Source organism: Bufo bufo, chromosome 7 (assembly GCF_905171765.1).
Source record: "Bufo bufo chromosome 7, aBufBuf1.1, whole genome shotgun sequence".
Lineage (NCBI taxonomy): Eukaryota > Metazoa > Chordata > Amphibia > Anura > Bufonidae > Bufo > Bufo bufo.
In genome coordinates this window covers 8,941,326-8,955,872 of record NC_053395.1, presented here as the reverse complement: position 1 = coordinate 8,955,872, position 14,547 = coordinate 8,941,326, and the positions used below count along the sequence as shown (strand labels likewise).

The 14,547-nt window shown below is 42.4% G+C and overlaps 1 protein-coding gene across 1 annotated transcript; it reads left to right on the top strand.

Moving 5' to 3' along the window:
• The first annotated feature begins 1,530 nt into the window (after positions 1 to 1,530).
• On the top strand, positions 1,531 to 9,866 carry LOC121007703 (up-regulator of cell proliferation-like). The gene is made up of 2 exons (XM_040439822.1): positions 1,531 to 1,688; positions 4,908 to 9,866. The coding sequence occupies exons 1-2, from the start codon at positions 1,574 to 1,576 to the stop codon at positions 9,620 to 9,622; spliced, it is 4,830 nt and encodes a 1,609-aa protein (XP_040295756.1). The 5' UTR covers positions 1,531 to 1,573; the 3' UTR covers positions 9,623 to 9,866.
• Positions 9,867 to 14,547: the final 4,681 nt, after the last annotated feature.

Sequence of the window (14,547 nt, the reverse complement as noted above, 5' to 3'; positions counted from 1 at the left end):
CTTGTCCCTCCCTGGGTGTCCCCCTACTCTGTATCCTTCCCCTGCTCCCTACCTGGGTGTCCTCCTCCTCTGTATCCTTCTCCTTGTCCCTGAGTGTCCTCTTCCTCTGTATCCTTCTCCTTGTCCCTGGGTCTCCTCCTCCTCTGTATCCTTCTCCTTGTCCCTGGGTGTCCTCCTCCTCTGTATCCTTCTCCTTGTCCCTGGGTGTCCTCCTCCTCTGTATCCTTCTCCTTGTCCCTAGGTGTCCTCCTCCTCTGTATCCTTCTCCATGTCCCCCTCTGGGAGTCCTCCTCTTCTGCATCCTTCCCCTGCTCCCTCCCTGGGAGTCCTCCTCCTCTGTATCCATCTCCTTGTCCCTCCTTGGGTGTCCCCCTCCTCTGTATCCTTCCCCTTGTCCCTCCCTGGATGTCCTCCTCCTCTGAATCCTTCTCATTATCCCTCCCTGGGACTCCTCCTCCTCTGTATCCTTCCCCTTGTCCCTCCCTGGGTGTCCTCCTCCTCTGTATCCTTCCCCTTGTCCCTCCCTGGGTGTCCTCCTCCTCTGTATCCTTCCCCTTGTCCCTCCCTGGGTGTCCTCCTTCTTTGCATCCTTTCTTCTTGACCCTCCCTGGGTGTCCTCCTCCTCTGTATTCTTCTCCTTGTCCCTCCCTGGGTGTCCTCCTACTCTGCAGCCTTCCCCTTGTCCATGCAGGCTTGGACTGGCCCACAGGGGAACAAGTGAATCCTCTGGGGGGTTCCTGAGCAAGTTGGGACCTTAGTTCCCCACACCCGGCACAAGTGGCACATGGCACAGTAGACTAACTGCACTTCGTACAGATACCATGCGTGTATAAAAACTGGGTATATTATTTAACAAATTAAGCAGTTTATCATTGTACACACATCGGGTGGTAGTGAATACTTCTCGGTGCAGAGGCAGGCCAGCCAGTATCTTCTTTCCCCAGGGACCTGCACTACAGGGACCCGCATAATCCATCATCTTGTAGTGTACATGTAGGTTTCCTCCATTGCATCCTACCCCTTATCCCTTCCTGGGTGTCCTCCTCTACATCCTTCCCTTTGCCCGTGCCCCCCCCCCCCCCCCCCCATAACTTTTTTATTTTGTCATTCACATAGCTGTATGAGGGCTTTTGTTCCGCAGGACAAGTTGTACTTTCTAATGCCACCATTTAATATGGAATACAATGTAGATGGAAGCTGGAAAGGAATTCCAAATGGGGTGTAATTGGAAGAAAATCCCACCACTGTTTTATGGGAAGGCTGTATTATTGTCGATATATAATATATTATTATTGATTTATGCAGACTTTGTTGAAGATTGGCCCTGGTCATACGTGTCATGGATACTGCCAGATCTAAAGTAACCCAGCATGCATTTTCCACAGGTTAATATTCGGATATCATGAAAGCCTCAAAGACCATTAACCGTCTGAAATGGAAATTAGCTGAGGTGTTTGAGGAGAACGCGGATGGTTTCATGGATGAAGTGGACTCCCTCCAGCTCATAACATGTGAAGAGTATAGTAGAGTTCTGTGTGGAGCTGCGAGCCCGACAGAGAAAACGCTCCGTCTGATGGAGCTGATTCTTCACAAGGGAGAAGAGGCCTGTATGACGTTCCTTGATCATCTGGAGAACATGATTCCCAGATTTCCACCATTGTCTCGGGTGTCTCTACACTTCCAGGATAGTGAGTACCCTGCTTTCATCATATGACAAGCATGTGGGTGTGTGTGTAGGGTGGGGAGGATGTGGATGTGTACATAGGGTGGGGTGTAAAGAAATACTTTATACACATAAGATATTAGTAAAGAGAATATCTGAGCTTCATAATCCCAGGATGCTCTTTAGCTGACGTCAGGCACTGGGTCAATACACGGATAATACATGTGTGATGTATGTACAATACAATTATATAGACTCTCTTACAATTTACACATGCATGGTAACTACATATGAACCCGCATACATACTACAAGCAGTTATCTACACTCTTCCCAAATGCCGCCAGCCTCCTCTTTATAATGGTCTACACCATGCAGCAACCAAGAGAAAGTGGAGCAGAGGACACATGTGGCAGTGGTGGTAGTCGTCATGGTGGCTGGGTTCATCTCCTTCACTCTCAGAGCTGACACAGTGAAGAGGGAACGCATTTGGATGTAGGGAGAAGTAGTTTGCGTCTCCTGGATGATGGAAAATGGTTGCCCTTGGTGTAGCGGGGGCAGATGAAAGTCAGGAGACCAGAGAGGCAGGGTGCAGCTGATCAAGGTAGCGGAGTCTTTATTGGAGTACACAGCTACAAACCTGTCCACACAAGATGGAGGCAGGAATCTTGGTACAGTAATAACAAACAGATTCCAACACGTTCTGGCTGAACCATGGGTTTTCTCCAAAGTCCCTTTGAGATACAGTTCCTTACTTAGCAATTCCATACATCGATTGCCAGCTGGGGTGCACATAGATCCAAAGTCATCTGCAATTCCCAACTGTGAGGTGCAGACTCCAAAAGCTGCAATGCAAGCTCCCTCACAAGTAGGAAGGAGTGGTCACAAATACCATAACCAGGGCTGTGAGGTCCATTAGCCATAGACATGTGTTACCCCCACAGACAGATACCCTGCACTCTCTGCAGGTTCTCAACAATCTTAATGGTTCTTCTTCTACATACAATCTCAGGAGTTCACTGGAGTCCTCTTTGGGTCAAATGACTGGTACTGTCTGACAGGACTGGAAGTCGTTCCTTCAGCAGCTTTGGCTTAACACCTTCTGTTCAGAGTGAACACAGTGAGACAAGGAGAAGCCCAGGGGTGTATTGGCCATAGACCTTACAGGAAAATTTCCCGGTGGGCCGATGGCCAGGGGACCCCCTGAGCACTCCTTAGGCCAGTGGAAGTTTTTGGGGATGTACTTTGTGCTGCTGGGAGTATTTTGTAATGGACTGTGGTTTTTAGCTCTGTTGGGGTTGTATAATGTGCCACAGAATGGTATTGCTGGCCCCGTCTTTCATCATTTTGACCCAAATACAAAATGAAGCCACTTTATTTAATTTTTCCAGGGCCACTTTAAGTTCCAAGTCCGCCCCTGGAGAAGCATACCATAAGATCTTAAGCTCCGCCTTCCTTCTGGAAAGCACCTCAGGGGCTGGACTAACCCATGGTTAGCGTATAGTCTACATTTAAAGCCACCACACAGTATTTAATATGCAGATTGCACATAACTTTGTAAAGCATTATAACACAGTGTAAAATATCAGGAATATATCATACCTATTCCTATAAAATATCTCTGCCTAGTGTGACATTGCAACCATCCCCCCCTGACAGTGTAGTGGTGCAGGACACTTGTCACCAGGCTCTGTCTCCAAGCCAAGGGTAGGCTCCTCACTGGCCTAGCTTCACCTCCAGGCCTCCCGGTAGATCTCTCCCCTAAGGCTCACATTCCGTTGTCCAGCTATAGCATTTTTCTGCTGTGGTGCTGAAGACCACTGAGACCGAATATTAGTCAGCCTTGGAGATAGGAGAACACATATCCAGGGCAGTACTACACACTATGTATACATGGTATTACCAAGTCCACAAGTAACATACAACTATACAAGACCACAGGTGCAGGGCACGGGCTGCAATGGCAGTGTCCATTTTTTGTTTCTGTTACAACACATACTGTGTATTCATGAGAACAGAAGAAGGTCTCTGGGTCTTGGGCCCTGGACCCCTCTAAAGTGCTGCTCCAGATTCTGGAATTGGTTTCTGCCCCCTAGCTAAGTGGTACATTGACCTCACTCTACTATTACAGAAACCACATCATATACAGATGGTTCTGCCAACATTTCTAACCATATTTCCCAATACTAATGTAACTGAGAATTAGAAGAACATGCAGCTCTTGGGTCCAGGCCTAGCGCCTGCTCTAAGCCATTTATGATTGAGACTGAACCATTCGTCCCAATCATTACCGGCATTTACATGCAAAACAAACAAAATGTAACAGCACACGGCAAACATGAAATACATCTACTAATGCTACATACACTACATAATGCACATGAGGTACTTAGCAAACATTTTTGTTCAAAATGCATTGGGAGGGCAATTGCATTATGTTTGTCTTTGCTGCGTATTTTCAGCCACTGCGATGTGCACCCGCGCTTTTATTTATATGATAATATGAATGAATTTAAAATAGACCAAAATATCTCCTATTATAGTTCCATTGCAGTGCTATTAATTGATTAAAAAAAAGTTAAAAAAAATGTATTAAATAAAATAATTCCAATAAAAAAAAATGCTCTTTTTCCCCATTAAACAAAAGTATTAATGGAAAAAATAAAACCTCCTCCACATATTTGAAATCGCTGCATCCGTAAAGACCCACATTACCCAATTATCATGTAATTTATGCCATATGGTAAATGCCTGAATTGCTGATTTACGCTTATTAGCCACAAAAAAACTGAATAAAAAGTAGTAAAACATAAAACAAACTATATGTATTTGATATCGCTGCATTTGTATAGACCCAGAGCGTAGTTATCATGACATTTATGCAGAAAAATGAATGCCACAAAATGTATAATGTAAAAACTCAGCGTCAATATTGCTGTTTTTTCCCAGCCCCCTGCCAGAAAGAATTAATAAAAGTTAATCCATAAGTGATTTGCCCCAAAATGGCACCATTAAAAACTACAATTTGTCCCACAAAAAGCAAGCGCTGATATGACTACAGAGACGGAAAAATAAAAAAGTTATAGGAAGGCAACAATGAAAAAAATAAAATAAAATTTGTTTGGTCATTAAGGCCTAAACTAGGCTGGTTCCTAAGGGGTTAAAAACGGTAAAAAATCTAATTTGCATGCGCACTTGTTCAAACTACATTGATTATATGTAAATGTGTTTTTTTTCCTTCATAGGCAAAAACAAAACTTTTGAAGACCTCTTGTTTGAACTTGGAATGGATAAGAACATAAACTCGCAGCTGACTCTGAGAAATGTTCTGAGCATTGGTCTGGAGAATCTAAATCATTTCAATCCTAAAACCCCCGCAGACCTCCCCCATCACTTCTTAAGGAATATTATAGCCTTGGACAGAAGTGCAAGAAATACTGAACTTTACGATGATCTGTCAGACCAGGGATCGAGTGTAGATGATGATCCATTTGATATGTTCGACAGTAAAACAGCAAATTGTTCTAGATCAAAATCCCTTCACCCTTTAGATGTTCTGTGCGCTGTCCTCAACTGTTCAGATAAAAGCCTTCAGCAGGAGATTATATCTAAAATGTCAGTTTGTCAGTTTGCTGTTCCTCTCTTGCTTCCAGCTGGTTATGGTCCTAACAGCACCTTCATGCTTTGGGCAATGAGAGACATAGTGAAGAAGTGGAGACCTCAGTCACTGGCCGACAGTAAAGGCTTCAGAGAAGACAACGTGGTGAATATTGAAATGCCGATCTTCTCTTTCGTCAGGCTGGGGCCAAATAAATTATCTAAATCTAAAATATTAAACCAAGTCCTGAACTCAGCTCAACAACATCATGACTTCTTCATACATGACAACATGGAAGGAGGGAACATTGAGAGGAAGATATCTGATGGGCTGGTGGAAATCTCCTGGTACTTTCCTTGTGGGAAATCAGATGTTTTCTTAGAGCCTATTGCTGTGGCCAACCTACGTGGAGACCTGGAGTCCAACTGGGAACAGTTTACCTTTCTCACCCGAATCTCATCGGCCACCTTTGTATTTCTTGAGAGCATGTGTGAGAGACAGCTCCGATTATTATCAACCTGGTGTCCCGATGACACTAAGTTCTATTTCATTGTCAGTCCAGGAAAAGACAAGGCTGTTGACCCAGAGACAAGGAGACACATACAAAATCTACTCCCACTTCTAAAGATTGAGAGAACAAATGTTATAGTAAAATCGGCCACTATGAATGATGCAGACTTCATGAACAAGGTCAAAAAAATGATGGACTGTCAATTAAAAAATAATCCTAAACTAGAAAGACTAAAGGATATAACTGAACAAACTTCTAATCTTAACATTGATATAGATGAGGCTTCTTCAGAATTGAGGACAGCAAGGGACTATGCCATGAACATCACCTCAATGATAGAAAATGTGGAAATGTTTAAGAATCAAAGCTTGACTTTACAAGGAGATCTGTGGAAACAGTTGTCTAAATTGGAAAAGGAATTTTGCAGAATGACAAAACAAGGTGGGAAAGATCAAGAAATGTATGTGTCAGATCTAAAAGAGGAACGTAGTTTACTCCTCAGAAAACAAAATGAGCATGCTCTACCGGAAGCCATGGCGTTATTTATCAGTGCAATTACTCATTTATCTAAAAATGAGAAACAGCATTTTCTTAAATGGATGAAATTTGATCTTGATTCCATTGCAAGAAAAAATGTATCCAAATTACAGACTGAATATAAAGAAAAGTGCAACAACCTTAATACATCAGTCAATCCTCAAGAACTTAAGCAGCTTGACAAGAGAATTTCAGAGAGTTCATTAGGAATTGAACATTTTCTCCGTGAGTTAGGACAGTTTTATGAAGCTGAATATTCAACAGTAAAAAATGAATCTAAAAAACAATTTAATACCCTCCCAGACACAGCAGCCGATCTCCTGTTGGATGGGTTCCCATTGGAGTTGATTGATGGGGATGCTTCCAACATCCCATTACAGTGGATAACTGATGTCCTGACTGAGCTGGATAAAAAGACTAAAGGAAACTGTAGGATGAGAGTAATAACTGTGCTGGGGGTGCAAAGTACGGGGAAGTCCACCCTTCTGAACACCATGTTTGGTCTACAGTTCCCTGTGGCCAGTGGACGATGCACACGAGGAGCCTTCATGACCCTTATTAAAATGAAGGAGAGCTTCCAGGATGAGATTGGTTGTGAATTTATTCTAGTAATTGACACTGAAGGGTTGAAAGCTCCTGAATTGGCTTCTCTGGAGGGCAGCTATGAACATGACAATGAATTAGCCACATTAGTGGTTGGGTTGAGTGACATCACCATAGTCAACATGGCCATGGAAAATACCACAGAGATGAAAGATATTTTGCAAATTGTGGTCCATGCATTTCTAAGGATGAAAGAAGTTGGCAAGAAACCCAACTGTCAGTTTGTTCATCAGAACGTGAGTGATGTGTCTGCTCATGACAAGAATATGAGAGACAGAAGAAGACTTCTAGAACAATTAGATCAAATGACAAAAGTGGCGGCAAAAATGGAAAAGAAAAGTGGCTTTGATAAATTTAGTGATGTGATGGACTATGACTTGGACAGACACAACTGGTACATTCCTGGACTGTGGCAGGGGGTCCCACCAATGGCTCCTGTAAATTCTGCATACAGTGAACATGTTTCTGAGCTTAAAAAATATCTATTACAATTCCTCAAAACCCCGAAACTTCGGGACAAGGCTTTAACAATACCTGATTTCTGTAAATGGCTCACAAATTTGTGGACTGCTGTCAAACATGAAAAATTCATCTTCAGTTTCAGAAACAGTCTGGTGGCTGAAGCTTATAATAAGTTGTCAATGCAGTTTTCCCTGTGGGAATGGGATTTCACTAAAGAGGTCCATAAATGGGTAGTAAGGAAAGAGACCAACATTAAGAATCAATCAACTCACAGTTTTGATGAAAACAGATATGAGACAATCGAGGATCTTGATCAGCTTGTCCATGATGAAGAGAAGAAAATGATAGAGATGATAGAGAAATATTATGAAAGTGAATCGGAAAACATTAATCTGATAGAAAGATATCGAGAAGATTTTAAAAAGAGTGTCACCAGTCTGAGAAAAGAACTCAGGAGAAACGCTATTGACAAGTATGAAAAAGCTCTTTCTATACGAAAAGGAAACCTAAAGATTCAAGACATGAAAGAAAAATACCAGGAATTAATTGAAAAGAAAATCGATGGACTTCTAAAAACTTGCAGAGAGAAGAACAACGAGCTAAGTGAAGGAAAAGTAGAAGGTGAATTTAATGCCATGTGGGACAAGACGCTGTCAGATTTACAAATTCAGAAACTGAAAAAGTGTAATGTGAGTGATGCAATTCTCCGGCAACTTCGACAGGACATGACCAACAAAGGATCTGATATAAATAAAACATTACTGGATGTAAAAAAGTTAACGGATTACGGCACCAACTTTAATATTGATAATAACCATGTAGATCTGCATTGGGTTTCAAAAATATGGAAACAATTCCGTGGAACAAGTAACGAACCATACGAAAGGCTTAAAGATCTTGCTACGTCATTGACAGAGATGTGTGACAGATATGTCACTGAGAGGGAGAATACCAATGAGGACTATGATGACACTTACTGCAGGGAAATTCTGCAAATGATCAATACAAAACTAGAAGATGTACAGTCTAAGAAGCTTCACTTCACAGTTCAGTTTGAGTTGGACATCAAGCTCTTAATTTTTAGAAAAGCATCTAATAGGTTTCAGCAGATGCATGATAGGTTTATTAGAACAAATGACCCAAGAACCTGCATGGACAACCTAAAGCCTGATTACTGGACTATCTTTCTTGATGTTTTTAAAGCAAAAGATGAATCTCAAAACCGAGGTCGTCAGTTCTGTGAAAAGTGCCTGACCCCAGCAATAACTGATTACGTTTACAATCATCTGGGGAGAATGATGGTTGATGACATTTTAAATGGCTCCGAAAACCAGATCTTCAAAAGTAGAAGCTTTTTCCAGTACTATCTTCTGAAGAACCTACTGGATGAAATGTCTTTTCAGAAATACGTTCAATATATTAAATATTATGAAAGGTTTTCAAAAGACTTGATCCTAAATAAAATAAAAGAAATCTATCAGAAACCAGAAGCTCTCAAGCCATTACAGGCAGATCTCATCAGCTCTATCAGCCGAGAAGTGAAAGACATTCTTGAAGAAGATGCAATTCTGAACAGTGACAACATCCCTCAGTTCTTAGAAAATGTTCAGAAGAAGTTAAATGAAAAGCTCGTTATTTCCCAGACAGCAATGAAAATAATTTCTTTTAATAACGAGATTAATGTTCGGCAGTTCTCATCTGATATTCAGCTTTTTCTTGTTTCCACAGAACAACAGGTCCTGTCAGATCTGAAGTCTATGAGTATTAACTCTCTACTTTCCAAAATCAAACTGAATCCTCAGGATGAATTGTTCAGGAAGGTGATTGGATGTGGACATCAGTGTCCATTCTGTAAAGTCCCCTGTGAGGCCGGAGGTGCTGACCACAAGGAGCACTTTGCTTCTACTCATAGACCTAAAGGTTTGGGACAATACAGATGGTCAGACACTGGAATTTTAACCACAGACATTTGTACTACGTCTGTTGTGTCTAAAACTCGCTTTAGAAATTCAGACACAGATTGGGAATCTCATCCATACAAGGAGTATCGCATTTACTATCCGGACTGGGCCATCGAACCCGACCCCAGCATGGAGTCCTCAGATTACTGGAAATATGTCTTTGCTCAGTTTAATAAAGAATTTGCTGAAGAATATGGAGCCAAACCAGCTGACCTGCCTAACGACTGGAAGAAAATAACAGTAGAAGAGGCCCTCAACAGCTTAAAGAAAACATTCAATGTCTGCTAGGAGCTACATAAATATATGAGTACGTACATACATATGTGTACAAGAAGCGTCTCAGTTATACGATTCCACTGATAAAAGATGTTTAATCGCTTTCAGGATTTGTAAATGTTGACCCCACCCACTTGTACATCTATAGTCATACAAGGAGGTTTACAGCAGTATGTGGACATGGTCAGCAGGACTCACAGGCTCCCCCTATGAATCCTGGCAGCAGTTAGACAGCCTTTTACATAAATCAAATGATAGACTACACTCACCTAAAGAATTATTAGTGCCCCCATACTAATACGGTGTTGGACCCCCTTTTGCCTTCAGAACTGCCTTAATTCTACGTGGCATTGATTCAACAAGGTGCTGATAGCATTCTTTAGAAATGTTGGCCCATATTGATAGGATAGCATCTTGCAGTTGATGGAGATTTGAGGGATGCACATCCAGGGCATGAAGCTCCCGTTCTACCACATCCCAAAGATGCTCTATTGGGTTGAGATCTGGTGACTGTGGGGGCCATTTTAGTACAGTGAACTCATTGTCATGTTCAAGAAACCAATGTGAAATGATTGGAGCTTTGTGACATGGTGCATTATCCTGCTGGAAGTAGCCATCAGAGGATGGATACATGTTCTCATTCTGTTTACGCCAAATTCGGACTCTACCATTTGAATGTCTCAACAGAAATCGAGACTCATCAGACCAGGCAACATTTTTCCAGTCTTCAACAGTCCAGTTTTGGTGAGCTCGTGCAAATTGTAGCCTCTTTTCCTATTTGTAGTGGAGATGAGTGGTACCCGGTGGGGTCTTCTGCTGTTGTAGCCAATCCGCCTCAAGGTTGTGCGTGTTGTGGCTTCACAAATGCTTTGCTGCAGACCTCGGTTGTAACGAGTGGTTATTTCAGTCAACGTTGCTCTTCTATCAGCTTGAATCAGTCGGCCCATTCTCCTCTGACCTCCAGCATCCACAAGGCATTTTCGCCCACAGGACGGCCGCATACTGGATGTTTTTCCCTTTTCACACCATTCTTTGTAAACCCTAGAAATGGTTGTGCGTGAAAATCCCAGTAACTGAGCAGATTGTGAAATACTCAGACCGGCCCGTCTGGCACCAACAACCATGCCACGCTCAAAATTGCTTAAATCACCTTTCTTTCCCATTCTGACATTCAGTTTGGAGTTCAGGAGATTGTCTTGGCCAGGAGCACCCCCCTAAATGCATTGAAGCAACTGCCATGTGATTGGTTGACTAGATAATTGCATTAATGAGAAATAGAACAGGTGTTCCTAATAATTCTTTAGGTGAGTGTATATATCCCAGAGCCCAGTGTCTCCTCCTCTATCCTAAAATTCATCTCTTCTTATATTTTGTAAATAATTAAAAAAACTGCCAAAAAATAACAAACATCATGCAATTACCCAGAGCCTGACTGTCCTAAAAAGCTTCTAGTTCAGTAGGTTTCAATGAAACTATGATACGGGGACATCCGACATCCTCCATCTGCAGCCCAGGAGTCTTTCTCCAGCTCCATGAACTTTTCTCCTGGACTATTACAATTCAGGTTACCCAAAGATTTTTTGTGATTATTCGGAAATTATGTGTGACCCACAGACTGAGGTTCTGAGGCTTCTCTGGTTCCTGGTCTGATGTTTCTCACATTGCTCTATGAATTATCATACCAGTTTGGATTGCTGAACCTATTGTTCCACCACACACTTTCACCATTAATGATCCATTATGGAACCACCACATGACAAGGTTGTGTCACTGCTGTGATGCGCTGCAGTCAAGCACCGTGCGTCCATATGGACTGTTGCTGTCTCTTGACCGCACTGTATAGTTGGTCTGCCTTGTTAATGACCGTACTGAAGGTACCACTCGGCCATTAACAATTCAGACTGACTGCACAGAGCAGTCTTCATTAGTTAACAAAATGCAGCTCCAGCCCATCAGGACGTGCAGCACTTGACCGCCACACGGCTGCGTCACAAGCGTGGCACGAATGCTCTGTGTGGTCGTACTCTTCTCTCAGGTTGGGGTCTGCGCCTTTGCTTGTTACATTTAACAATAGACAATAGTTTTGATTCTGATCACAAGGACAGGCTTGAGACATATTTTTGTGTCAGATTTATTTGCATTATTATAGTATTTATGCCTATAATTAGGGATGAGCGAAGCGACTTCAGATGGTACATCCCAAGTCAATGCGCTAAAAACTTTGTTGTAATACTGAACGGAGTTCCCTCTCAGTAGAGTATTAGGATGTATGGGCTCCGATGAGCTGAAGGTATTACTTCGCAAAGTCTATCGAGACTTCGTGTAAGAACTTGGAGAATTAATTATTAATGTAAAAAACCTTGGAACCGAACTCGCTCCATTCAGTATTTTAACAAAGTTTTTAGCGATTCGACTTCGAATGAAGCATCCAAAGTCGGTTTCTCTCATCTCTACCTATAATCTTTAGCTCAGCTTTGATGTTTTGCTCTTTGCATAGCCTGAAATGTATAATCTGCTCATCTGATGTACTCTGTACTGCCAATACATTAAACCCATGCTGTATCTACCACCGGTCCATGTCCAGCAGCTTGTTTTCTCTTGAGAACCTAGCGATGAGCTGAACACAGTTGTCAGCCGACCAAAAATATACAGAAGCCTGTGGAAAGTTTTTCTCCAGAATATTACCAGTCGCTGTAGATATAACTGGTCACAACTGATCACAGATATCACCGAGCTCCTTCACCGCTGTAAAACGTGACCTACAATAAGGTTTATATAACACCCCAATAAGGGCGGATAAGGACTAATTTAGACTGAGAAAAAAAGGTCACTACTGCAGAAAGGGAAAGACAGCTCACCCCCAGCGCTGCCCCTACAGACTAATAAACCCCGCCTACAAAACGGAAATGCCGCCCGATAGGGGCGATCCTGTGTCAGGAACCTCCTAGGTTTCATACTACCCATCATATTTGCCACCACTAAGGACTAAGGACCACTCCTTGGACGACACTAGACTAAGCACACACCCTGTCTGGCGTACATCTATATGTACATATATCATGTGATCTGTACATCAGCCCGTTATCTATATATATACTTATTCTGCTGCCGGCTATTATTTTTCCATTATCTATAGGTAATGTTATGATTAGTGTTGAGCACGAATATTCGAAAAGCTAATTTTTATATCTCGAATATCGCCACTTTGAGAATTCGCGAATATTTAGAATCTAGTGCTATATATTCGTTATATCGAATATTCATCATTTTTTCCATCTGAACACATGATTCCTCCCTGCTTCTTGTTGTGGGCCAATGAGTCATTGGCCCACAAGCAACTTAAGCAAGGAGGAATCATGTGTTCAGATGGAAAAAATGATGAATATTCTAAAAACTAATATATAGCACTTGATTCTATCCCACACCTGTATTGATCGAGTAATATTCGCATATTACGCAATCATTACCTTACCGATTTTTGAGTAAAAAAAAAAAAGAATGTAGAATATAACGAATATTCGAGTTCGCAAATATCCGATAAATATTCTACAAAATATTCGTGAAATATCACGAATTTGAATATGACCTCTGCCGCTCATCACTAGTTATGATGACTCTGGTATGTGGTGGCTGATTAGCATCTTTGGTTGGTATTAATCTAACAAGCCATTTATTATATCTTTTTGTATCTGATCATTAACCATATTGCAGTGTCCCACTCCGTGATGGCAGTGGGGTCCTGTATCTTTAAGCATGTCATGTAATGCTGCATGTGTATGTAGCTGCAAATTCCTATTCACAGGCTGGTAACCAACACTACACCTTAGTCACCACTAGGTGGTGCTGGGACATTATATATAAGAGACAGGCCAGACACAGGAAGTGAGTTAGGAGGAGAACAGGAGAACAGAAGTGGAGAGAGTTAGTGATGTGTGATGAGGAGAGTCATGTCAATAAACTTGTCCAGCTACCACAAGGCAATTGGTTAAGTAAAAGTTCCAGTTATTAAGTTCCAGTCAGTAAGAACTGACTCCTCTTCATTTCTACACCTCCTTTGCACCCAAGGGTGCTGGGGTCACGAACACCAGACACCCTGCCTTCTCTGCACCTAAAACATCCGGCAGGAGATCCCTGAACACCAGAGTGTGCCCCGAAGGAAACCGTTACTATACTTCCCATCACTGCACGCCCAGGGGGCTGCTAACTGTGAGTAAGAACTACTACACCCATCGACCTTCCGCACTCACATCGCTGCAATATGGGAGATATATACACTGCTCAAAAAAATAAAGGAGGCGGCTACTTTTTTGTGGGCTACCCTGGAGTATCAGCCTTTCAGGATCCATGCTGTCAGATGTAGCCTTCCTATTTGAGGATAGCAGATCAACAGAACCTGATCTCAAAGTACACTGCTCAAAAAAATAAAGGGAACACTTAAACAACACAATGTAACTCCAAGTCAATCACACTTCTGTGAAATCAAACTGTCCACTTAGGAAGCAACACTGAGTGACAATCAATTTCACATGCTGTTGTGCAAATGGGATAGACAACAGGTGGAAATTATAGGCAATTAGCAAGACACCCCCAATAAAGGAGTGGTTCTGCAGGTGGTGACCACAGACCACTTCTCAGTTCCTATGCTTCCTGGCTGATGTTTTGGTCACTTTTGAATGCTGGCGGTGCTTTCACTCTAGTGGTAGCATGAGACGGAGTCTACAACCCACACAAGTGGCTCAGGTAGTGCAGCTTATCCAGGATGGCACATCAATGCGAGCTGTGGCAAGAAGGTTTGCTGTGTCTGTCAGCGTAGTGTCCAGAGCATGGAGGCGCTACCAGGAGACAGGCCAGTACATCAGGAGACGTGGAGGAGGTCGTAGGAGGGCAACAACCCAGCAGGAGGACCGCTACCTCCGCCTTTGTGCAAGGAGGAACAG

Coding starts and splice junctions, on each gene's coding strand:
- LOC121007703 (XM_040439822.1), top strand. CDS start 1,574: ATGGAGCTGATTCTTCACAAGGGAGAAGAGGCCTGTATGACGTTCCTT. Junction 1,689..4,907: donor GTCTCTACACTTCCAGGATA/GTGAGTACCCTG, acceptor TTTCCTTCATAG/GCAAAAACAAAACTTTTGAA.